The sequence below is a fragment of the Eschrichtius robustus genome, chromosome 11 (genome assembly GCF_028021215.1).
Source record: "Eschrichtius robustus isolate mEscRob2 chromosome 11, mEscRob2.pri, whole genome shotgun sequence".
Lineage (NCBI taxonomy): Eukaryota > Metazoa > Chordata > Mammalia > Artiodactyla > Eschrichtiidae > Eschrichtius > Eschrichtius robustus.
In genome coordinates, this window is record NC_090834.1 from 9,789,967 (window position 1) to 9,815,543 (window position 25,577).

At 53.0% G+C, this 25,577-nt stretch overlaps 1 protein-coding gene across 1 annotated transcript in view; it reads right to left on the minus strand.

The window, feature by feature from the left end:
• The window catches only part of GRAMD1B (GRAM domain containing 1B), a 173,324-nt gene that overhangs the window by 31,260 nt on the left and 116,487 nt on the right, over positions 1-25,577 (minus strand). Inside the window, exons 3-4 of the mRNA XM_068554599.1 lie at positions 11,262-11,472; positions 4,274-4,294 (exon numbers count right to left, since the gene is read on the minus strand). Of these exons, the coding sequence (XP_068410700.1) occupies positions 4,274-4,294; positions 11,262-11,472 (232 nt within the window). The remainder of the gene's footprint in view (positions 1-4,273; positions 4,295-11,261; positions 11,473-25,577) is intronic.

The following is a 25,577-nucleotide window of genomic DNA, read 5'->3' on the forward strand; positions in this document are numbered from 1 at the left end:
CTGCCTGGTCATTCCACAGGGCCGGCACCATCCCTCTTCCCCACTGGACAGCCAGCATCCCCAATGGGGACCAGCAGGCCACTTGGGCCCTACAGTCTCAGGGCAGCCGCCAGGGTCTGGGCTCCCATCCTCTGACCTCAGAAACCGTCCTTCCCTAGGTTGCCACGGAGTTGACTGACCCTCCAGGAAAGAGGTGAAGCAGGTGAGGAAGCACCTTTGTCCCCCTGGAGCACCGGGGAAAAGACTTCTGTGACTTGCCTTCATCCAAGATGCGAGAGCCCACTGCGTCCAGTGGGGCCATCTTTGGGGGGCAGATTGCACCCCTCCTGCCCCTAACCCTCCCCTTGGTTCCCTGTTTCTGCTTATCCTTCCACCTGTGTATCCCCCAAGCTGGGGGCCTTGACTAGTAAAACTGGGGTAGTCAAAGGGGGGGTTCAGGGGCAGTAGATGTGATCAGGCCTGGCAGGGACTCAGGCTGACGGCCCGGCCGTCAAACCCCACTCTTGACCTGAATATCCCTGGCTGGAGACCAGAGGCTCTTGCGTCAGTCTTTCCACGTGTCCCTGGGGTCCAGCCACCTCCCTCCGTGGGACCCACGCTTTATAAAGGCCAAGATGGTCTGTCATCATGGTGACAGCTCCTCCCTGGCTAAATAGGTAAAAGTAAAATGCAGAAGAGAGGCAGATGGAGGGGGAGGCTGGGGAGGGGCAGGGAGGGGTTGGGGGGGCTTCCTCTCACATCAGACCCAGGCTACTCCAGTGGGCCTGAGATGTTCTCGCAACAGTCGGCAAGCCTGTGCTGACCCTCCCTGCCCTGAATCCAGCCAGGCATTTCTAACTGTCCCTAGGGCTGGGGACGACAGAGCCTTTGCTTATCTGAAGGACGTCCAGTGCCAACGATGGAGCCTCAGGCAGCAGAATAGCTGGAGAGCCACCACCGGTGTCAGGAGAGGGATCAGAGAGGGCTGTCTGATGCCTTCCTGCTGCCTTCCTGCTGGCCAAAGTCCAACCCCCTAGGGCAACACAGTGGTGAGGCAGGAGGACCGAGCAGATCAAGGGAAAACAGAGAACCAGGTCACAGCAACAGGGGCAGGGCAAGGGCCTCCTGAAAAACCAGGAATGGACTACGGGGGGCAGTGCTGGGGAGTGGGGGCGATGAACTGAAGTTTCCTGATGGGGCCTCTGCACACGAGCGCTGACACACACACACAGCATACCGCAGGAGCGCAGGCCCCAGAGGATGCGGGCACCGCACGCCCGTGTGCACGGACTCAGGTGGTTCTGAGCTCAGGCAGGGAAACTCCCAGGACCTGGCTTCCCAATGGAGCCAGAGCATCCGGCCTAGGAGCACAGCCACGCTCAGGCGGTGCCCACGGACAAGTGCACTGGTACCATCAGAGTGGGCATTCATGGGGGTGACACTTGTGCGAACATGCAGCATCTTGCTTCCTCCACAGACACCCAGGGGTGGACCAGCCCAGAGCCGGGGCGTCAGCCTCAGGACGAGAGCAGGGTTTTACTTGGAAGAGGGGGGTTCCTGGTGTTGCTTGAAGCCGGCCTCTCTAGAGCTCTACCCACTATGGCAGCTGATTACCCTCCGGACATGAAAACACATAAAGAAGAAATGCCAAGATGCACTAGACACAGCCTCTGACATCTGTAGCTCAGGCCGGCTGGAGATCCCTTCACCTCTCAGCTTCCCTCCATCTGCCCAGCTTCTGCCGCTTCCTCCCAATGTCCACCTGCCATTTCTCTCTCCCTCCCCCACGCTGGTCCATTCTGCTCCCTGTCCGGACCACAAGTCAGGACGTCCGCGGTGGAAGTCCGGCAAGACCAGGAAGAAGGCAGCACCCAGGGGCTGGGTGGCAGGCACAAGGGGCCACGTCTGCCTGGCAACCCTGAATCGGGGAGCAGGGGAAGCAGGAGAGCTGCAGGAACACCTTTGTGGATGGGCCCCACGTCTGGTATGGCTGAGCTTCCAGAAGAAGCCCCCGTGTGAGAGTGGAAGGCCGGGAGGGGATCTCTGAACGCTGCTCAGCAGAGCCCCTTGTGCACTTGGCCTCTGTGAGTTGATGATTTGTCCTGGGTGGAGAGTCAGTGTCTCTGGAATTCATTTGGGGTGAGGGGTGGAGGGTGAAGGGAAACGGCCTAGGATTAATGGAGGGTGAGGGCAGGCAAGGCCTGGGAACCGGGTGGGTTCTGGAGGACAACTGTATACGGGGATTTACGGAGCGAGTGAGGGCGGGCTGCTCCAGCACGTCTCCGCTGCAGGCGGAACCCACCAGCAAGCAGCGCTCGGCCACGCCGGGCTCCTCTGTCTGTCGCTTATCTGCCATCAGAACGCCTGACCTCTGGGCCCCATATGGCAGCTGGCCTACCACCACCGTCCAGCCAAGCGGCGGCATCTATTTCTAGCCTGTTGCTCTGCTGAGGGCTCAGACGCCAGTTCTCCCGTGCGGGGCTGAGGGAGAAATCAGGAGTGAAAGGAGGGGAGAAGCGGGGTGGGGAGGGGAGTAAAACCTGCTAGAACCAGAGAGGAAGAGAAAGCCAGCCAGGAGAAGGAAAGTCAGAAAGGAGAGCGGCAAACGGAGGTGGAAAAAAGAAAACGGGGGAGTCAGCGAGGAAAGGGTAGGCAAGGATTCAAGGGAAGGAAACGTGAGACGGAGCGGAAAAGCTTGCTGGAAAGAGGAAAGGGAAGAAAGGAGTATATAAAAGGGAGAGGGTGGAGACTAGCAGCAAGGATGAGGGTCTGCCCGTCCAAATCTGGTCGATTTAATTGTCTCCGGGGTCTGCAGCCACGTGTTTCCTGCTCCCCTTTGAGACACTGATTCTACAGTACCCCTCGGGAGGGTGGACGATTTCGTGACGACGGAAAGGATGCTGGAGGCCCCACCCACTCCCAGGAAAGCATTCTCCATCCCCTCTACCTCCTCCCACACAGAAGGAACTCCTCTCCCCTCCAGGATGTCAGCTCTAAGCCACGGGGAGGCCACAAGCCCAGGTGAAGACCACTGTGGGTCCAAGGGGGGCGGAGGGGCTGAAGTCCGGCTTCTCCCACCCACAGGCCACCTCAGCCCTCAACTCCCCTCCTGCCGGCACAGCCCACCAACCTCTGCCTTGTCTGCGCCGGGTGAGGCTAAGGCTGGGATCCATCAACCCTATCTCCGGCTGGTCCCCTGAGCGGGAGGTGGGAAGCCACAGGGCTGACTGACACGTGCTTGACTTTGGGGAACTGCTGAGCCCTGTGGGAAAACACCCTCCACACAGTGATCCTGGCCCAAGTCCCTGCGTTACACCCAAGCCTCTCCCCTCCTTCTCCTCCCGCTCCCCCTCGCCAGGGCGTCCCCAACGCCTGTCTCTCAGGCGCCCGCTCCGGCACCTTCTCCAAGTCCACGCGACCTGCCGCAGCGGGGGCTGGTGTTAGGGGAGCGGGGAAGGTGCATCCACGTGACCATCAGGGTCAAGCACGCGGAACAGCAAGCTCAGGGATGAAAGACAGTGACCTGAGACCGGGCCACGGCTGCCCGTCCGTCCACTGCGCAGCCGCGGAGGTCGGAGCACGACCGGGCAGGCCGCTGAGACTCCAGCCAGCTGCTCTTCGCGGGAAAAGTCCGAAACCCTGTGGCCCCGGCTCTGTGACCCAGAGGATGTGGCCTCTGCAGGGACCGCTTACTCCACGATCGGCTTCCGCGTAGGAGTGCCTGGCTGGACACGGCAGGGACGACCCCAGAGCCGGGGATGTGTTCTGGCAGGAGCGTGCCCGTGGGGCTACTGCGGGGACCCAGGGGCAGAAGTCACATTCCGCCACATGAGACCGCCTCGCTACAAATGGGCAACTTGTCTGGCTGCTTTCTCCCCAAAATGTCTTGGTTAAGGGGAGGAAACCTCGGCCCTAAGTTTAGGCCCCAGGACTGTCCCGTCCCAGGGTTCTGTCTGGTCTTGGGATGCCTCCCCAGCCTGGTCTCCTCCTTCAGGGCTGGAGGGCCCTTGTCGGGGATTCTAGGGGTGGGGGACGAGGCAGCCCGTCTCTGCTTGGTCTCCGGGAATCGAACCCTTCCTCACCAGCAGTCCTGTCCTGCTACAGAAGAGAACCATGGTGTCTGGTTTTTGAGGGAGGGGGTCTGGTCAGGCGAAAAGCCCACCTTTCTAGGCCCCTAAGTTTGCCCAAGCCCACAGGGAAGCCACGCCGCGCCCCCCATGCCTCCATCCCCCGAGCACGGCCACCCCCCACCCGCCTTACACGTACCCAACAAGCAGAGAAAAGGGATACTTACATTATACCAACTCTGGCTTTTCTGAAAAAAAACAAAGTAAAAGAGAAGCAACGTTAGTCAGGGAGAGATGGCGGGAATGGCCAGAGCATTCCTGGCTCCAGAGGGAAGGTTACACAGACAGCGGAGGGCGGGCGGGGAGGACGAATCCCAAGGCAGCTGAAGGCTCCCCGCGTTGTTGCTCGGGGTGGGGGTCCTCCTTTCTCAAGACAGCTCCCGAAAGGAGGCCCAGGGAGCGGTCCATGCTGGAAGCCCCCGCGGCTGGGATGGCAGGCAGCGCAGCACCAGCTAGAGCTCGACCGGAAGGGAGCAGACCCCATCACAAGGTTCTTCTGATGGGGGCGAGGGATGCACTGCAGGCATCCGAGACCCAGTCCCCAGTGGGCCCTGATCAGAAGCAAAGTACCCACGGAGACCAACACAGCCGTCCACCCGAGTCAGCCCCCCTGAAAGGCAGGGCGGGACCCTCCGGTGTCGGGGAGTCGAGGGGCTGCCTAGAAACTTCCCTCCAACTCAGTAAATTCCTCCTTCTGCCCAACTGGCTGATCACATAAGTGACAGTGGCCAAGGAGTGGTTGGGGGCTGCGTGTTGGGAGGAAGGCTGAAGCACATAATTGCTAAAGGTCCTTCCCGACTTCATGGGGTTAAAATTCAATACCAACAAACCCTGGTCCGTCCCGACTCCAGAATTCAGGTGCTCTCCATTCCCAGCCCTGAGCAAAGGTAACAAAGATTTTTAGGGAAAGAGGAGGGATGGCTAAGAGGAGGGATGACCTAGTCTATCTCCCATCTCACTGGCCAGGAGTCCTTTATACATACACATCCCACTTGGAAGACAGACAGAAAGACAAGCAGATAGAGACAGACAGACACACACACACACACGCACACGCACACCCCTGCCCCATCCCTTCAGGGGCTGACCCAACAGGTTTACATTGGGTAGACTGGGGCTGGGGTAGTTTCAGTTTTAAAATGCTTGCCAAGGGTGTATAATTCAGGAGGAGAATCCCTGGGTAGAAGGAAGCTTTGCCTACAGGTCCACATCTTAACTATAGGCACACCTCGTTTTACTGCGCTTCATAGACATTGCATTGTTCACAAATCGAAGGTTTGTGGCAATCGGGCGTCAAGCAAGTCTACTGACACCATTTCCCCAAGAGCATTCATTATTTTTTAGTTAATTTAAAATTGTATTTTCAATTATAATTAAATGTACACTGCTTTTTTTAGACATAATGCTATTGTATACTCGACAGACTACAGTACAGTGTAAATGTAACTTTCAGATGCACTGGGAAATCAAAATATCCACGTGACTTGCTTTACTGTAACATTTGCTTCACTGTGGTGGTCTGGAACCCGACCGCAGGCTCTCCGAGCTATGGCTGCACATGCAGAGGTGTGGATTGTGGGCACACTTAGCAACCTTTATCCCGCCCACCTGGTCTTACAGGGTCCCTACTCCTAAGGGAAGAAGGCAGGTGTGGTCTCAGGAGGTCTGCTGTGCGGTGTCTGGAGAGGCGGGGGGGGGGGGGGGGGGCGGAGGGTGAGGGTGACTGCAGTGGTGAAGGCCTGGGCGTGCGATCGCCCCCCTTGCTGGCTCTCCCATCCCACCGGAAGAACTCTGTAGAGACCTTCACCTTCGCTCTGAAGAGGAAGCGTGTCAGCAGAAGAAGGACAGGCGTGGGTGGTGCTGCCTCTGAGTGGCTTTGTTTCAACCTCACACCCTATCTCACTGGCCAGGGGGCAGATGGCAAGGCAGGCGCTCAACCCTCCTCTGCAAGATGCTCTCCTTGGTCGTTTCCCAACAAAGGTGTCACCACGGCCCCATCCGGAAGTCACGTATTCCCACCACAGCCTCATCTTCTCCTCCAATCCAGAGGGCTTAGCAGGTAAGGGGCCAAATCCAAATATTCAAAGCCAACTATTCCACCACTGAGGGAGAATGGGAATCGTGGACTGAAAATTCGCCTCTAGTCATTCTGGAGGAGAGTAGATGGGGCAAGGAGGCTGCATCGGACTCTACCCTGCACCTTACAACATCTTAATTCTTGGGTCCTCATTCTGAGATCACAGGGCACGAGGCTGTGCAGGTATCCATGAAAACACCTGTCTCAATAGTGGAAAAGCACGCTCTAGAAGCTGCTGGCCTCAAGCACCCGCAGTGTGCCTGCGTTTCATCAAACCAAAGCCAGGTCATCAGACCCCTGCTTCACGGCTGAGAAAACTCTCTGTGCCCGCCCCCAGCTCCTCACCTCACTGTCCTGGCCTCCACATGAGACCCTCGGAGGAAAGAGGGCAGCAGGAATTTGATCCTTTACTTAGGCTCCCCCTCCTAACTCGGGTGAATGGAAGGAGGAGAGTTTCGTGCACTGCCCCACAGATGCGTGGCCCTTCTGAATCTGTTTGGAAGAAGAGCTTCAGAGTGACAAAGGGCCTGCACCAGGGAACCTGGGCCCACCTCTGACTAGCTGTGTGATACCTTTGTGTGTGTTACCTGCTTGTGTAAATACGTGTTCACAAGCACTGCAATGTCAGACACACAGAGCGAGGACTTCTGTCCCTCAGCCTGAGACTCCGCCCCGACCCAGCGCTCTGTGGGCAGCTTGCTGCCCGTCACCACTGAGGGTGTCCACCCCTCTGGCCAAATCCACGGCAGCCCCTGGGAACAGCCATGTGGGTGTGAGTCTCCCTGAACTCAGCTTGATCTCCGTGGCTCCGCTTTCCAGGACTGAGTCCTGGAGGAGCTGCTGGACCGGGAGGGCCCAGCTCACGGGGCAGGGGGGCCAGGGAGCGGTGGCCCCGGAGGGTGAGAGGGGTGTCCAGTGGCACTCGTGAAGTCTCTGCCCTGGTGGGTTCTCGAAAGTGTCCTCCTGTGCAGAGAGGGCCGGAGGCAAGGGAAGAACAGAATGAGGGAGTGGGGCGAGGGCTTTCTGACAGGTGATAAGTGGATTTGGGCAAAGCCGGAGGACAGAGTCAGGAAAACTGCCCAAAGACAGAGCTGCTGGGGCGGGGCTGGGCTGAGCAGGTTTCTAAGCTCCTCCCCGAGGTCTGAGGAGCGAGCACCTTAGAGACTCCAAGGCCCCTGGAAACAGACAAGTTCCTTACACATCCCCCCAGCACAAAGGCCCGGGAGTCGGGAAGACGGGGCGTGGGCAGAGGAGGGACGGAGGAGCGCTAGCTAGAGAAGTTAGGGGGAAAGAACAATTTCTTACTTTGATCAGGTTAAGTCTGTCATACTGGAAAGGAAACCACAAAAATTAGGACTGAACAACAGGGAAAGAGTCAAAGGGGGAAAGGCGTGCCAGAGCCACAGAGCCCGCGACACCGCACACCCAGCGCGGGAAGGCACAATGCGGGGGCCAAGCAAGGACCTGCCTGGGCTCCCGGCACCGCAGCGCCCGGTTCCGGAGCCGGCGGAGCAGGAAATGGCTGCGGGCTCCCCCTGGCGGCCACAAGCCAGCACTACAGAGCGGAAGCTGGGCGGTGGCACAAACTGAGGGGTCCTGGAATAGACGTGGGCCTTGACGTCTAGCCCAGGGCTCTGGGCAGGGCTGCCCCGGGCAGGGCCCGCCTCAGCAGGACAGCTGCAGTCACAGGAGCGGGGCCTCGCCGGCTACCGCGTCCAACCGCAGTGTACTAACACAGGAGGAAATGGGGGCGCAAGAGAAGGGCAGGCGACACTGTGAGCGAGGCCTGGCTTCAGGGAGAAGTGGGGGCACTCTCCAGCTGGCCTGAAAAATATGAGGTCACCTCCTCTAGTGCACAGGACGCAGGCAGCAAGGTGGCCTGGCTGTGAGAATAGTGGCAGTAGCTCTGGCCACCAGACCCCTCGCTGTGGTTGCATTCGGTCAACCTGAGAAAACGCTCCACCGGGGGAGGGGTATCCCCACCACAAGACCCCCCTCCTCTCCTCACCTCACCCCTGCAGCTTTCCCTTACTCCCTGCTCCGGGCCCTGACCGCGCAGTGCCTAACTCCTACACTGGTCCTCGTGTGTCTTCTCTGTCCCGCACGCACATTTCCCAGACCAACCACGGCTGCTACCATGTCCGCCTGGGGTGGCAGGCCGCCCTCCCCACCGCAAGTCAGTCCTTGTTAACTGCTGTGGTGTCGGTCGGTGACGACGGTCATGACTGGGGAGAGGATGGGGTGGGGAGGCAGCTCTCCGAAGCAGGGGACCTCAGTCTGTGGCTGACAGGTTCAGGCACCGCCTCACCCAAGCTCTTCACAGGGAGAGAGAACCTGGACCCCATCAGTCACCTCCCTCTTCAGCTCCTTAGGAAAGGGGCTGAGATGCACTCTGGGTTCATGCTCAGCTCTGGGTCTCTTCATGATGCCTCGTTTCGCCCCTCCACAATCCCACTGGGAGTTCCAGCCTGGTTCCGGGCACCCGCTCCCCGCCTCAGACATGAGCTCTCCTGCCTCCGACTTCATGAAGCATCCCAACCACGCATGTGGTTCCGAAGGTCAGGTTAGGTTTGTGGATAATCTGGGCACAAATAATCAGGATAATCTGTGTTTCTCATCTCCCTTCCCAGACTAGACACTGCCTGGGGGTGGGAACCTGGTCTTCATACTCCTTTCTTAAGGAAGACCTACCATTTAGGGGTTTTTAAAAATCCTCGTCATTGGCTACTCCCCTCAACCCATCACCTGACCAAAAGAGGCGCTCCGTTAAGTTCTGACTTAAGTGCTGTCGACCATAAATAAGTATTGCTCTGCTCTCTGAGTGCCTTGCTAGGCACAGGGGTAAGAAGGTAAGGAAGCTTAGAGCTTGACCTTAGGATGGAAAAGTGTGCAAACACTGTGGGCAGAGGCAGAGAAGTGGAATAACTGGATGCCCTGTCCCGCTGCATCTGCCCTCTCCCCAGCCTGAGGCGTGAGGGGCTCAGGAGGGGCTGACGGAGGTCATCTCCAAACCCCGTCCCCAAAACGCCTGCACCTGCTGAGCCCCCCGAACCCACAGGGGACTCCTGGGGGCCTCCTCGGGGCAGGCAGAGTTCCTCCTGCCCTGCCCACAGCCAGCAGCTGTGGTTTGAAATCCTCAGAGCTAAGATGAGTTTTTAGCCTGAAGGTCACAGACTGTAGGATTAGCCCTGTAGCCACTCGTTCATCCCTCAGGAACGAGAACAGCTGTTGAACCCTGCTCCTCCCCAAAACCCTTACAGAGGCTTGAGACTATGATTAAGTCATCCCTCAGCTCTCTCTTCTTCAGGCTGTAGCCACCCACTTCCCCCGTGGGTATCATTTCCTGAGCCCCGCTGTTGTAAAACACCTATTATTCACCCTCCGTTCCCTCCAAGTTCTCCTCAGGCCTCTGAAATCCTGGGGTCCTGGGCAGACTCTGGCACGGGCTCCCTGACCTGGCTGCATCTGTGCAGGGCCTGAGCAGGGACAACTCTCAACGTCCACGACCTCCCGGGGCTGGTGCCACGCCCTCTGAGAGAAGACTTCTCCTCTGATCACCAGCCAGGATCCTAAGAACACCACGAGTCCCAGGCTGGATGGTGGGTGGAAGCATTAAGGGGCGCTCAGGCTGAGCAGCTCTCAGCGGGCAAGCGGAGGGAAGGAGCGGGCCAGGGTGAGCTCCTGGGGTCGCTCTACTGCACCAGGGAACTCCTGTAAGGGAATTCGTCACCCTCAATCAGCTTGCCTGGGGAATCAGGAATCACCCACCAGAGCAGGTACAAGGGGGTATCAGGACCTGCAGCCCCACCAGATCGGGGAGTGGGGGGCCTCCCTTCCCCAAAGGAATGAAACTAAGCCCTGGCAGGACTCTGCTTCTACATGGCACCAGGTAAGTAGGGAACAGACGCCCAGCCGAGGCAGTGTTTGGGGCGCAGGCAGAGACACGGGGGTGGGGGGGGCGGGTCTGGTCTCCGACTCCGGGTGCAGTGGGAATGGTCCGCTCAGTGACCTCAGCCAGCCTGCCAGGGGCAGTGGGGCCGGCCCTTCTGGGAAAGGGGCCAAGCCAGACGCATGGGCCAAGATGGGCGAGGGAAGAGGGAGGGGTGCGGAGCACTACAGACAATTCAACACCGGAGGGGAGACCAAAGACAGAGACAAAAGATGGCTTACTTTTGAGAGGCGCTTGTGAGACTAAGACCATGCATGCAAAGAAGGTATTTGGGAGATGGGGGGGGGGGGGGGGGAAGAAGAGGAAGAACAAGAAATCAAAAGACAAATTCAGGTGGGAAGCCAGCTCCCGAGCCTCCCGGCGTCCCCTCCCCTCCCCAGGGCCTGTGAGTCCAGCAGGTAAGAGAAGCTTTTGAAGGAGCATCTAGGCAAAGACATCTCCTGCTTCCCAAAGGACTAAGGGGGTGGGGGGTTGGGGAGAAGAACGTCTCTGGGGACCATAAGTAGCCCAGGCCCCCCAGGGCTTATTTTATGCCCCTCCTTAGGCAAAGGCCCGGGGCTCAGGTGGCAACTCGGACACACCTGGGAGGGATGGAGAGCCCTGTCACCGTCCTCTTGGCCGGATGAGTACCAAGTAGGTTATTACCAAAGGCCAGGCAGGGTGATGGCCAGGGCGGAGGTTAAAACGGCATTCCGCAACCTTCCCTGAGGACTCCCTTCCTGGCACTACAGTTGTCCCAAATAATGTTCCCTTCTACCCCAAATTTGGAAGAGGTAGCAGGGCTAAACAGATGACCCCTCCTGACCTCCAGAGCACCTCTCCTCCAAGTCTCAAGGCACGTGAGGCTCCCTAGCCCCTAAAGAGAGATAACGGTCATTGCGGAGTCATTTTTCCAGCTGCCGGGGCCCTCTCGGAGTGCTTAGCTGAGATGATAAAATTTAACTAGGGTCTCCCCTGCCGGCCCCGCCTCACCTCACTGAATCAAGGCTATCTCTGGGACACTAGGGGCCGGCCAATCACGCCAGGTCCCTCGATGGCGGGGTTCTCTGCCTCACCGTCCCCCCCACTGCCAGCTTCCCTGCAGCCGGCTACTGAGCGAGGACACAGTCCCCGGCGGGGTCGGGCTCACCTTGGAGTTCTTGCCAGCGCTGCGGCCCGACTGCGAGGAGCAGCTGCGCTGCACGCCCTGCTCCAGCGTGGACGGCGACTTGTCCGAGGAGTGGTCTGAGCCCTTCTCCACCATGGTGTCTCCGTCCGGGCTCTGAGCGGGTGGCGAGCGAGACCGCTTCCGGAGGATGGGGGAGCAGGCCGGCGTGCTGCGGTTGGAGTTACTGGCAGTGCTGCAGGGGGAAGACGGAGAGAGGGGGCGGGGTGGAGAGGGAGGAGGAGGAGAGACGAGCAGTCAGTGACTGAAGGCCAAAGACGGGTCCCAACGAGCCAGCTCGGGGAGCCAGGGTTCGGGGCTGGGGAGAAATAGGGAGCAAAGGGCCCAGCTACGGACTTGCTGCACCACAATACTGCTGCTGGCCAGGAGGGGGCGGTGGTGTCCACGTGAAATGGAAATAGCAACAGGAAGGGGTAAGTAGGGCAATTAGACATGGAGAGATTCGTTCACCCAGCCATCCATCTGACCATCTGTCTGTCCATCCATCCATCAGATATTGTTAGGACACCCCCGCCCCCCCCCCCCCATTATATGCCAAGAACTGTCTAGGGAACACGGAATTTAAGATCTGAAAGGCTCATTAGAGAGCATATCAATACTATCAGCTCATTTTATACATGCTGCAAAATCCAGTTTCTACATTTGGTTTTGGAGATATTTGCCCATAAAAATAACAAAAATAATCCCGCTTTCCAAAGCATTCACAACATATTATTTCACTGGGTCCTTAAATCATTCCACCAAGGTAGTAATGACAAGTGCCATAAGTCCTATTTTTAAAATGAAGACCAGTGCATGGCAAAGAGGATCAAGTGTCCTCTGATCACAGAGGGCTTAGAAACAAAATCTGGGTCTTCTGACTTGTAACTCACCCGCACTATTCTATTTCCTTGTAAGCCAGACTGGTTCCTGTTCCCTTCGCCCAGGGCAAAGATGAATGCAGCGGAAGTTCTCACATGCCATGTCTCCTCCCCCAAATTCACTTGCAAAAGGTACCTTTCACATCCCAGGGTACCAAATCCCCTCACGCCAAGGCTTATAAACTGTGTAAATATTTAGCTTGTGTTCTTAATGGACTAGAGGAGATGAAGAAAGGAAGAGGAGAGGAAAATTAAGTGCAGTTAAGTTCTAACAGGTGCTTGCTTTGCTCTGAGAGAATGGAGGAAGGAAAGAGACGGGGGAAGGAAAGGTTATGGAGGAAAGAGACGGGAAACGGGAAACAAAGCCCACGTTGAGACTGGAAAGCCAAAGAAGCACGAGGGGAGGGGGTGAAAAGCCCAGGGCCTGGCACAGGGCAGTCAGAGCAGGGTCGGGGCTCTGGGCACAGCCGGATGGATGCGAGGCTGTCAGGGCCCCAGGAAGCACCCTGGGAAGCTGCATCCCCGCCTTCCCTCAGCGAGTGGAGTGCAGGGCGGGGAACACGGCCATTTGCATGAAGATCCAGCTGCAACCTCAGATGTCCCATCGGACCCACCTGCAATGAAAACCACGCCCCCTTTCAGCAGAACCTTCCACCTGGGGATCCTTGGCAGAGAGAAAAGGAAGGAAGCCCAAAAGCCCAAACCAGCAAGTGCAGGAGGAGGGCAGCAGTGGGGCGAGGGAAGGGCTCTGACTTTTGGAAGGAAACGGATGGAGAGAAGAAGCAAAAGGAGACCAGAGTAAAGGAAGCCAAACGTGACCAGAGGGCGTATGGGGACACGTAAGGCCGAATGTTTTGCTTTATCCCCAAACAGAATTTGAATTTGGAAACTCAGTTATAATACCACCAACAACTGTGATTTAGAAAGCGGCTTTTCAAGTTCTCACCCCACCGCCAACGTCCTTATCCTCTCCGACTTCTGAACTCATCCACTACCATCTCCAGCCAAACCCTGGACAAAGGAAATTACGTTCTTCTCCCTCGGTTGGAAGAGCTGGGCCTTAGAATAGCAGCAAGTGCCTCCTCGGACCCGCCCTGGGGTGGGGGCTGGGGGCCTCGGGATGGTCCAAGGAGCAGGATCAGGTGCTCCCCTCTCTGGGGGCAGCCCCCCCACCTCGGGCCAACCTCAGTCCATGGCCAAACACTCCAGGGCTGAAACCGTCTCCTGGCACGGCTTCACTGGCAGAACAGCCAGGACCGGACCTCTGCCCCTCACCTCAACTAGTTCGCTCAGAGAAGCGAGAGCAAGAGTGGATGACACCAAGTGCACGCCCGTCTCGGACACGCGGATCCACGGCTGGGCTCCTGTCTTTTCCCGAGATAAGGGACATCCCCACACAGGGTGATTCCAGACCCAGGAATAGAAAGGAGCTCCCTTTATCCTTCCTCAAACTGTGAATCCCTGAGAAAACTGCCTGTTGAGGGAAGATTCGAGCAAGGGGTGGGCAAAAAATTCCAACCGGGAGGAAACTCACCCCAACTATCCAAAACCGCATGAACCTCAGGTGCTCGTGGTCGACGTGCCTAGGAGATGTCCTCCGCCCCTAATGACCCCACATCAGCTGACCCTCCATATGCCACCCGACGAGTACCAAAAACTCTGCTTTCAACACTTCAGTCAACCCTGAGAAAACCATAATTCAAAAAGAGTCATGTACCAAAATGTTCATTGCAGCTCTATTTACAATAGCCGGGACATGGAAGCAACCTAAATGTCCATCATCGGATGAATGGATAAAGAAGATGTGGCACATATATACAATGGAATATTACTCAGCCATAAAAAGAAACGAAATTGAGTTATTTGTAGTGAGGTGGATGGACCTAGAGTCTGTCATACAGAGTGAAGTAAGTCAGAAAGAGATAAACAAATACAGTATGCTAACACATATATATGGAATCTAAGGAAAAAAAGAAAAAAGAAAAAAAAAAGGTCATGAAGAACCTAGTGGCAAGACGGGAATAAAGACACAGACCTACTAGAGAATGGACTTGAGGATATGGGGAGGGGGAAGGGTAAGATGTGACAAAGTGAGAGAGTGGCGTGGACATATATACACTACCGAACGTAAAATAGATAGCTAGTGGGAAGCAGCCGCATAGCACAGGGAGATCAGCTCGGTGCTTTGTGACCACCTAGAGGGGTGGGATGGGGGGGTGGGAGGGAGGGAGACGCAAGAGGGAAGAGATATGGGAACATATGTATATGTATAGCTGATTCACTTTGTTATAAAGCAGAAACTAACACACCATTGTAAAGCAATTATACTCCAATAAAGATGTTAGAAGAAAAAAAAAAAAACACTTCAGTCAACAGACGATGTACACTATCACGCGCCATTTTACTCTCTGTGCTTATAAGGCTGTTGATTTGTGCTGCTGTTGAAAATCTCTCCCCGTCTCCCTGACGACACACGCCTCTCTCTCCCATTCCTCCTCCTGTCTCAGCAGCGGGCTCCCCCCTGGCTCCTCCACCTGAAATTCAGTCCTTCCCCAAAGGTGGGCCCTTCACCACCTGAGCCAGTTCCTGTTTTCCATGACTTCAACTATGCCCGGAAGCAGAGGACTCCTCTACCTGCTTCTGGCCCTGTTAGCTTCAGCCCAGCAACCTGGTGCCACCGTGACATTTCCTCCAAACGGACGTGTCTCACGAGCACCTCAGATTCAAAACTGAGCTTGCCGTCTTTCCTCCCAAGCCGCCTCCCACTGCTGCCCATCCTCGATGCCATCCTCATTTCCTGCTCTCTCAAGCTGCAGGCCCATCTCTTGCATCTCACCCCACAAAAAGTGAGCCACTGAATCCCATCAATCCCATTTCCCTGAAGCTCCCATAACCCATCCCTCCCTTCCACCCCCAGGGCTCTAGTTCAAGCTCTCAATGCCTCCGGCCTAGACTTGTCTGATAACCTTCTAAGTAGTTTTCTCCTCTCCTTTCCTCTTTCGTGCCCATTCACACCTTTGTCCTTGAATCTTTCTAAATAAAAGCCTGATACTATCTTTCTGCCCCCTACTAGCATTCCTATTAAGTCCAAAATCCTCAGCATGGAATTCAAAGCTCTGTACTGAAAATAATTTGACACTTTCCCTAGATCTCAATACTTTCTCCTTGTACTCGCTCAAAGGGTGCCCATCTTCTCGTCCTACTTATCTTCCCCTGGTTTTCTTAATACACATTCTTCTTCTCCTGCCCCCTACCTCCCCAACTCACCACTTGTGCGTGAAGCGCTCTCTCCCTTCATATGCACCCAATGGAGACCTGTTCACCTTTTAAGACCCATTTCAAACCTCACCTTCTCCAAAAAGCTTTTGTAAATCTCCACCACTGAACTGACCAAAGCATTTAACACGTTCTGCCTGGTGTTAAAGTGAAGACCTGCACACTCCTGAGCGCACACCTCTGAGCCTCCCTCCCTGCTCAACGGGACGCTCTGTAAGTAGTATGAGCTCAGCTAACGCCTGAAGCGAGTCTCATTCTAGTGCACACCCACGGCTTTAACAACCCCCAGGATCATGACAGCTCCCAAATCTGCACCTCCAACCTGCTAATATTAATACAAATAGCTAAAAGTTTATCAGTGCTTATGAATTCCTGGCACAGTGGCAAGCATTTATTAAGGCATTCTCTCATTTAATCTTCCCAACGAACCTGTGAAGTATTAATGGATATTACCAGTCCTGTTTTTCAGGTGCTAAATCAAACGACTGACAGATTAAGTAGTTTGCCCAGAGTCACACACATGGGTAAGTGGCTGGAGAGGCCTAATCAATCGTAGGCCTATCTGATTATAGAGCTCGTTCCCAGAACCAAGCATTCAGCAATGTCTGTTTGCTGGGTGACGAGACAGGAGGATAGATCAACAGGATTGATGGGGAGCTGAACGGATGGAAAGAAAGAAGGAATCAACTTTCTGCCTCTAGCCTTCAATCCATTCTCTATTTCACTGTCAAAATGAACTTTCCACAAAAAGTAAATGGGTCATTTTTGGCCCTCCTCTGCCCCTGGTTAAAGCCCTCTGTGCTTTTCTACCTCCCTGGAATAAAATCTGAACTCCAAACTATGGTACAGAAGTTCCCCAACTGTCGACTCCAAGCTGCCTTTGAAAGCTCTGGCTTGGCTCCTCCTCCCAGGACACACTCGGCCTCAGCCATGAAGGCGTATTCACGGGTCCCCTGGCACGCTCCCTCACTCTTCCACGTTGTATCAGTCTTTCCCACCCAACACTTACACTCAAACACTCAAGACTAAGCCCAAGTATCACCCTCACGCCCCACCCCATGCTCCACCTCCACTCTGATCCTTCGCTAAACAGGAAAAAATGTTAGGAGCTACTACAGTCCTAACTAGGCAAAATCACAGCTAGACTCGTTCGATTCCTAAAACTCTTTTACTTTTACTAAGCTTTTTTATTTAGTATTTTTTCCTTTGGCCACGCTGTGCGGCTTGTGGGATCTTAGTTCCCCGACCAGGGATGGAACCCGGGCCCTCGGCAGTAAAAGTGCCGAGTACTAACCACTGGACCGCCAGGGAATTCCCCCTAAAACTCTTTTAAAAGGCACTCCATCATCCTACAGATTCGGGTGTCCTGCTGAGCAAATAAAACCAATTCTTACGAATCTCATAACCTGTAATACTGTTTTTCCAACAAACTCTACGATGTGTGCCATTAATCTGATCCTGCCACCCTTATTAACAATAGTGTTACATTATATTTCAAAATCCTTGGATTTTAAAGCTAAAAATGACCTTCGGTTTGCTGTAGAAAGAAAGGAAGACACGGATTTTGGAGGGGCTATTGGAGTAAGACCCCCCCTTTCAGATTTCAGAATTAACATAGCCAGCTCTTAACTTCACATATAAGAAACCTGAGAGGGCTTCCCTGGTGGCGCGGTGGTTGAGAATCTGCCTGCCAATGCAGGGGACACGGGTTCGAGCCCTGGTCTGGGAAGATCCCACATACCGCGGAGCAACTAGGCCCGTGAGCCTGCGCGTCTGGAGCCCGTGCTCCGCAACAAGAGAGGCCGCGATAGTGAGAGGCCCGCGCACCGCGATGAAGAGTGGCCCCCGCTTGCCGCAACTAGAGAAAGCCCTTGCACAGAAATGAAGACCCAACACAGCCATAAATAAATTAATTAATTAAATTAAATAAAAAAATTTAAAAAAAAAAGAAACCTGAGAAATAGAGGTTAAAGGTTAAGTGCCTGGCCAAGGGGATAGGACTTCACATCTGGATCTTCTGTTCCACAAACATTTACTGAGCACCTGGAATAATACTAGGCGTTCAAGTTCATACTGATGAGTCAAAAGGATCCTTGTGCTTGGGACATTACCATCGGGAAGAGCTAGACACGTATTCCTCTCATTTTAATATAAGCAACAAGTGGTGTGACAGGAGAGAGGAAAGGAACCTTAGAGGTCAAGAAAGGCTTCCTTGAAGATATGGCCCTTGAGACTTAAGCTGGGTCCTGAAAAATGTGTCAGAGTTAATTACATGGGACTGAGTGAACTGATGAGGATGAGTATAATTTTTGTGACTTTCTGTCTGAATTTAAAAAAAAAAAAATCCAACAAGGACTCAGAGGCAAAGAATATACAAATCAATTTTCACTGCAAAGTAAAGGAGCTGTTACAGTGGAGGATTACTGGACTGAATGTCAATATTATGACATAGTATGAGTGTGTTTCATGTTTGGTAATTGCAATCATTGTTGCTTTTGCTGTGGTCATCCATGTACAATGCTTGGTGTCAGTCTATTTATCTCTTGTAAAAATAAAATACAGTGTGTGTGTGTGAAAAAAAAAAAAAAGTGTGTCAGAGTGAGCCAGGTGAAGGGCGTGGTAGTAGGAGGGAAGAGAACGTTCCTGAAAACAAAAAAAAAGACAACCCACAAAAACCAAAACAACAGCATGAACAAAGGTATGAAGGCCTAAAATAGCATGGAGTACACAGAGCAGTACAAGGAACTGTGTGTTTTTGAAGCATAACACACTTGAGCGAATACTTAAGAGATTCTTGTCCTCATCAACTCTCCCCAGTAACAGGTCAGCTGAGACCCCCTGAACCACCTTTAACCCCTGCGGGGCGGGGGGGCCCAGAGGTCATTCATTCACTTCCCATCTCTCCTATTTTATTTTATGACTATTATTTTTTTTGATACAGACCATTTTTAAAGTCTTTATTGAATTTGTTACAATGTTGCTTCTGTTTTATGTTTTTTGTTTTTTTGGCCACGAGGCACGTAGGATCTTAGCTTCCCGACCAGGGATCAAACCCGCATCCCCTGCAGTGGAAGGCGAGGTCTTAACCACTGGACTGCCAGGGAAGTCCCCCATCTCTCCTATTTTAAAACCTCCATTAAAGACTATGTCACTCCTCCCCTGGTTACTTTGCTCACAAACAGTGCTTCCTTAAGTCTGACCACAGTACCTCATGCTACAGTTTGATCCTGCTTCCCATAGTTAGGTCTGGCTGAAGTCCCTGAGAAACAGGGGCACATGGAAAGAGGACCAAGGCTCTTGGGCCTTCTGTGGCGACCCTCCTGGCCGCATCTCCCACCCCCACTCGAGACGTGGGAGCCACGGCCCCGGTAGCCACGGCCCCGGTCTGCTTGGCCTTCTGTTTCCATCCTTCTGCCCGCGTAGTCCTGCAGGCCAGCTCCCTGATCAGCCACCCACACGGTTTCAGACCCCCGAGCAGAGCAGGATAGTCAGCTGGTGCCCCAGTGCTCCCCATTTTTTTAAAAAATATTATTTATTTATTTATTCATTTATTTTTGGCTCTGTGTCGGGTCTCTGTTGCTGCACGCGGGCTTTCTCTAGTTGCGGCCAGCGGGGGCTACTCTTCGTTTCGGTGCGCGGGCATCTCATTGCGGTGGCTTCTCGGGCTGTGGAGCACGGGCTCTAGGCGCACGGGCTTCAGTAGTTGTGGCACGCGGGCTCAGTAGTTGCGGCTTGCGGGCTTAGTTGCTCCGTGGCATGTGGGCTCTTCCCGGACCAGGACTCGAACCCGTGTCCCCTGCATTGTGGCAGGCAGATTCTTAACCACTGCGCCACCAGGAAAGTCCCCCAGTGCTCCTCATTTAAGTTAACTTGTTTGCTTGCAGCAAAGTTAACTGTTTCTGCCCCAGGGATTGCAAGATATGTACCTGTCGCCCCACCCCCAGAGGCTCCTTTCTGGCTCTCAGGTCACTGTGCGTTCCGGCCCTGGCTCATTCCCAATCAGACCCCCTCCTTCCCACCCCTGGACACTGCATGTTCACTCTATGGTTCGCCCTGAGCCCAGCTCTGCCATGACCTGGATGATCAAACGTATGGCTGTCACAACTTCAGTGCCCCATACTGGTAATTTTTTCAAGACTGCCTGATACATTCCAGCGCACCCCACCCTAATAGAAAGAGCATTTAATTAGAAATTTAGAAAGCCAGTTTCAAATGAAACGTTTGTTTGCCGAAGGCCTGCTTGGGCTCTGCAGGGTCAGGATTAATCGCCAGTGTGCAGCGTAAGCAGGCTCAGCGTTGAGTCCCAGCTTTGCCACTTGCTGTGTGACCCCGGCCTCTAAGCCTTATTTTTCTCATCGGACCAATGAGAGATACTAATACCTATCTCAGAGGATTGTTGTGTTAAGTGAAATAACGTAAGTGAAATCTTTAGTGCAGTGCCCGATACATAATGAATGATCAATAACTATTTCTGAGCTGCTGTTATTAAGAAGGTTTTTGTCCCTCTCTGTAAAAAGTGGAATAATTATCCTTGCCCTTTTTCCTCAGAGGGTTATATGGACATGCTTTGAATGCTCCCAAACATTACTTCCCATAGGAGGGACCAAATCCACGTGGGGCGCTTTCTTGAAGTGCAAAATCCCAGCCCCACCCCCACTCAATAAATGACAATTTCCAGGGGATGGTCTTATGAATCCGCATTTTAAACAAGCACCATAGCTCATTCTGATGCACCCCAAAATTTGAGAACCAGTGTTCCCAAGGACTAAACCCTATAAGGATCAAGGGATAAGTGACCGTATCTGCCCCAGATGACAGAAACCTGCTTGTAACTCTCTTGAGTGCATCAGCTGTTCAGTGTCTGCCGGGTGGGTGGGCTGTAACAGAAAATCAGTTGAGCTTGTCAGAGGAAGTGCCAATGGAAGAGACCCCAGGGTTGCTGGGGAGTGGGCATGAAGGTGTGGTTCTCAAGGTAATACTACGACTCAGCACACCTTTTTTTGGTGCAGGAGCCTGACAATTATCATTAGATCCCACGCCCACAGCCATATTACAAACACCGCTCCCCTCCCTGCCTTTAGTAGCATCTAGTTAAAGCTGATTCCGATATCGAGCGCTTCCTAATTCCTAACAGCCGACTATTCTGTTATCTAGCTATGCCCCTCCCATCCCCATGCCAATTCTGAAGTTTCATCAGTAATCCTCCTCAGCTCTTTATAATAGCACTGCAAATATCCATGCAAATTAGCCAGCTCCACTTTGAATTTTCCCATAGCACATGTTCCAGTGTCTGAGATAATATGGCCATAGGTGTATGCGCCTAATAGTTGCATGAAATGTACATGCTTCCTGCAAATGCCTCCATTAGATCTGTCCACCTAAACTGGCTCCAGATTCAGAGTTGACGAGGATTCCCTGAAGATGGTTGTTTTTCAATCCCTCTCTGTATTCCTGCTTGTCACTTAGTGTCTCTGTACCCATAAATCCACAGCACGGTAGATGGGAAGGGCAGACCCAACCAGAACTTTGCAGAGGAGGAAAAATAGCCCAGATCACAAATCCCAGCTGGGCCCCAAATTCCCCTTGGGCCCTCCTCCTTGGAGAGCAAAATACCAAGTCACTTAGAAAAAAAATTTCCCAGGCCTGCCTCAGTTCTTGTTATGACGCGCCGGAGCTCCAGGTCTTGGCCCCCTTTACCCATGAAAATAAAACCACAGTCTCAGGTGCCCGAGGGATGACTGTTGCAGAGAAAGAGTCAGAGTCCTCTTACTGTTACGGATGGAAGCACAGGCCCGGGGAGACGATGTGACTGTCCACCAAGGGGTTAACAGGCAGCTGGAGAGGGTGCTCAGCAGGGTTAAGTCTCAGTAGCTTTTCCGCCCCGTGCTTTTTAGGGTACTGGATGGGGTGGGGTCTTGAAAGGATGGAAAAATGTACTATTGTTCCTCCTAAGAGGAGCTCCTGGTGACCGTGTATAGAACTCACTCTTTGAGAGCCTATCACTTAGAATCTAAACCCGGCAACAACTCTGCCATTGGGTCCAACGCCTTCTCTTAGGGAGAAAAAGCCAAGTGTGCTTTTTGCGTCAAACTGTGATTACCTGCTTGAAGAAAGGGGCCAGACAGCTTCTGGAGAGATGCCTTTTTGTTGTTGCTGGGGTTTTTTGTTGGTTTGTTTGTTTATGGCATAGAGGTTCTCTTCCCAACTTATGCTAAAGCAGGTCTCTCTCAGCCTGGTCCCAGCATGCCACACTTTGGCCTGGATGTAGCATCGTGTTGCATTTCAGCAAAGGGCAGGGAAGGAGAGGAATCCTGGGATGATGCCTTTCTTTCCTAACCCAGCTCATACAGCGCAACTGCAGAGCCTGACACTGAGCAGGCCTCCCTCCCACTGCTGCAAGAGCAAGATTTACACAGAGATGAACATCTTGCTCCAGCTCTTCTGTTCTAGTAACTTGCTGAAATGCCCCGGGGGCTTTCCAAGTTGGGCCTTTGGGTGAAATATACACAGTGTTCAGGGAAAGGTTCTGTCTGAAATTTGGAACCAAGAAGGTGGAACTAGACTGTTGCCAGGTCAGACCATGGGCAGAGACGCCTTACAAATGGAAGCCTGACAATTCTCCAGACTCACTATCTGGCCACTGGTCATCCAAACATTGGTTCACAGGGTCCACGTGGCCCAGGCTCCACCCTCTCTCTGCACTCCGTCCCTCATTGGCCTCCATCTCTGTAGATATTGTGTAGATAATTCAGGGCACTTCTTATGGTCAATAAGTTCCACGGACCCATTCTTCCTTCCCTATCTTGTTCAAGTACCTATGGAAAGTTAATTTTTTTTTATCTTACAAAGGGAATGAAAGGTGGCAGAGCCCATCCAAAACATCTGCAGCCAGCTGGCTAATTTAATACCTTCTAGGTACATACTAGATACATTCTCATTAGGGAGCTACTTAAGCCTGGAAGGACCTACTTGTGGGGAAAGTCTTAGCATTGACTTCAGTTGTTGATGAACTTATTAACTGAGCAATTAATGAAAGGGCAAGGTACATGGAAAGTGTTTGGCCAAGGAGAAAGGCAGAAGAACATCAGTTACCCTACTACTGGTGTTCTTGGTCCAGAGAGGTGATGGGTGAAGACAGGGCTGGAGAGCGGGCAAAGGTTGTCTGACTTTCCAACACAAGCCAAGGAGAGATCGCTCATCACGATGGCTGCAGCCTCCATCCACCCTACTCCCCCACTCCCTGGCTTTCCTACAGCTTCTGTTCAGCCCAGAGTTTGGAATTCAATCCAGGAACAGGCATGACAAACACTATTTTTCATTTCCATGGAGACCAGGGCCCGCAATAGAACCAAGACTCCATGCCTGAAATGCCAAAACAGGCTGACCCACTTTTCCTCCTTCCTACAAAAACAAAATAAGTTGGTTTGGGTCCTGCCAGAGCTGAGGGAGAAGGCAGGGCTCCAGTTATCTCTATGGACATTTCGAAGAGGAACAAATGATGATAACCTTTGAAAACTCTGATGATGCTACCGAACCGGTGTCAGAAGTCAAAGTCAGACATGAATTGTTTTGCGCAAAGGGTTCACAGGCCGCACCAAATCCATCCTGTGTCCTCGTCGTAACCTTCTGGAGGGATGGACTTAATGACTAGCAATCCAACAACTCCTGGGATCTAAACTCAGGGATCTGTTTCCTCAACTTTCTCTTGTACCACTTTCTCCCTCAATCTATTCTGGCCTCCTTGGACCTTTCTGTTCCTCCGACACACCAAGTTCACCCCTGCCACAGAACTCTCACTCTAGAGTTTTGAATTTTGATTCCTTTTCAACTTTTAGATCAAAGTTCAAATGTCACCTCCCCCAAGCAGCCTGTCTTGAAGGACCACTGCACCTAATGCAGCCTCCCTGTCTCCAGGCAATCACTATCACATCGTGCCATTTCCCACCTTCACGGCACTCATCAGGAGCTGAAGTAGTCTTACTCTTTGTTGTTGAGTTGCTTACACTAGATTGAACACTCCATGGGGGCCGGGGCCTTGTCTATTGTGTGGTTCCCCAGTGCCTCTAGCTCAATGACTGGGGATCACAGATATGTATTGCATGAATAAAGGAATGCACTCATTTTAAAGCCACTGTTCAGCCACTCTGTTAGATATTTCTTTCTTAAGCCTGCCCCAAATCAGCCTTCTTATAACAGCCCATTGGTTCTTGTTCTGACTTCTGTATCCATGAAAACTAAAATGTGACATCACTTCCAGACTTTGCTGGCCTGATCACTTTGTCTAGACGTAAGTGTACATGTTTGAGTTTAAATACTGAGCTGTTTTGTGCCCTTGAGAAAAGTCACTTTATCTTTCTGTGTACCTGTGTTCCCTGCCTACTGGATGATCACAATCTAGCTTACTAGGATGACCGGAAGAAGCTAAAAACAAACAAACAAACAAACAAAAAACCCAACTAATTAGCCGGTGCATCCCCAAAGTAAAGGGCTTCCTGTAATTTGATCATGGAGGGAAAAAGGGGGTTAGAAGTAAGAAGTCAGTTTCCAGCTAAGGAACTGCATCCTGTTTCTAAATTCTGTCCTGTCCACGAGGCAAAGACAAGGGATGAGAATACAAATTGCTGGTATTCACCATCTTCAGCTAGTCCCCACTTCCACAGGGCTAGGAGGATAAAGACTTAACATGAAGCTGAAGATGCTGAAATTAAACATAGGAACTTACTGGTGGTGTACAATTTCCTTTCTCTGAGTTTGTTCACAACAGGACAAACACCTAACATTTGGGAAACAGTGCTGCCGGATTCACAGGCAGTGTTGACCGAACTGCTCTCTGACAGTCTGTAGTCTGGAAGGGGTCTCAGTGGTCATGTAATCTCACCTCCCACGGGACACAGGAATTTCCTCTTTGAGGCCCTGTCAATAGGCACCTCCCCCCACCCCCACTTCAGGTTTCCTAGGAGAGAGCACCCAATAGGTGGTTAGGTTCCAACGCACATGTGTTGGAACAGCTCCAAAGGGACTTAATTTTAAGCGCCACGGTCCTTACTGCTCCACGATTCTCGGTGATCATTCTCCATCCAGCTCTCTCTGAGCTACACAGTTAAGCTGACCTTGTGGATTGGATGTCATTAAACAAGCATTTACTGAACACCTAGTATGCGTCTCCTACTGTGTGATACGTATTCATCCTGAGGGCCCCACAGGGCAGCGACTGTGCCGTTGTTCTTTGTAGATACGCAAGGATTACATACACAGTACTAAACATGCTGGGCACACAAGAGGGTCTTTATACTGTTACACTTGACTCACTATCAATCTCAGTCAAATCTAAGTACAATCTACCCAAAGTATTTCAGAAGCCTCAACACTCAGGAGAACGGGACCTTGTGAAAGTGGAAAGGTGCTAAGCTATTCCAGGAAGCCCCTTCCTTGAAGGAGATTTCCAATCCACTGGGGGGCCACAAATCACCAGAACAAGGCAGGGAGGAGTTCAACTGAATAGAACGTCCAGCTTGTTCTAAGTTTGCTCCACAAGGGCCCCCTCCCCCATCCCGCGCAAGAGAAATGTTACTGCTGAAACTGAAAGGAACTTGTGCCGGATCCATCCGTCCGTCCGTCCGTCCGTCCGTCCATCCATCCATCCATCTAACAAACAGCTGAAGAGAATATGCTCCAGATAATGCTTTAGGCATTAGGGAAACAGGCTCTACCTCTAAGGAACCCACCGTCCATGAGAGAGACAGACATGTAACTAACCCTGCGGTTAAGACCCACTTGGATTCAGTCAAACAGTTCCCCTCATCACCTGTCAAGGGAGCTGGGCAGTCCCGACTCGGCCCCTTCGCTGTGTATGATATGGGGGCAAACCCCTCCTCCCTGAGCTTCGGCTTTCGCTATGCAAGAAGAGCGAGTGTGACTATATCTTAGCCCCCCACAGAGACAGAGACGTGAGAGGGGGTGACAAAGAGCGTATAAAGGACACACCGTGAACTCCTGAGAACAGCGGCTTCTCTGAGACACAGGGACCCCGATCCACATCAGGCAAAGGATCCAGAAACAAGATCCAGGCAGTCTGGGCCCCTAGTTAACTCAGCATCAGCAGCTCTCCCTCTCGTCAGGGCCACGCCGTCTCAGGCACCAGAGG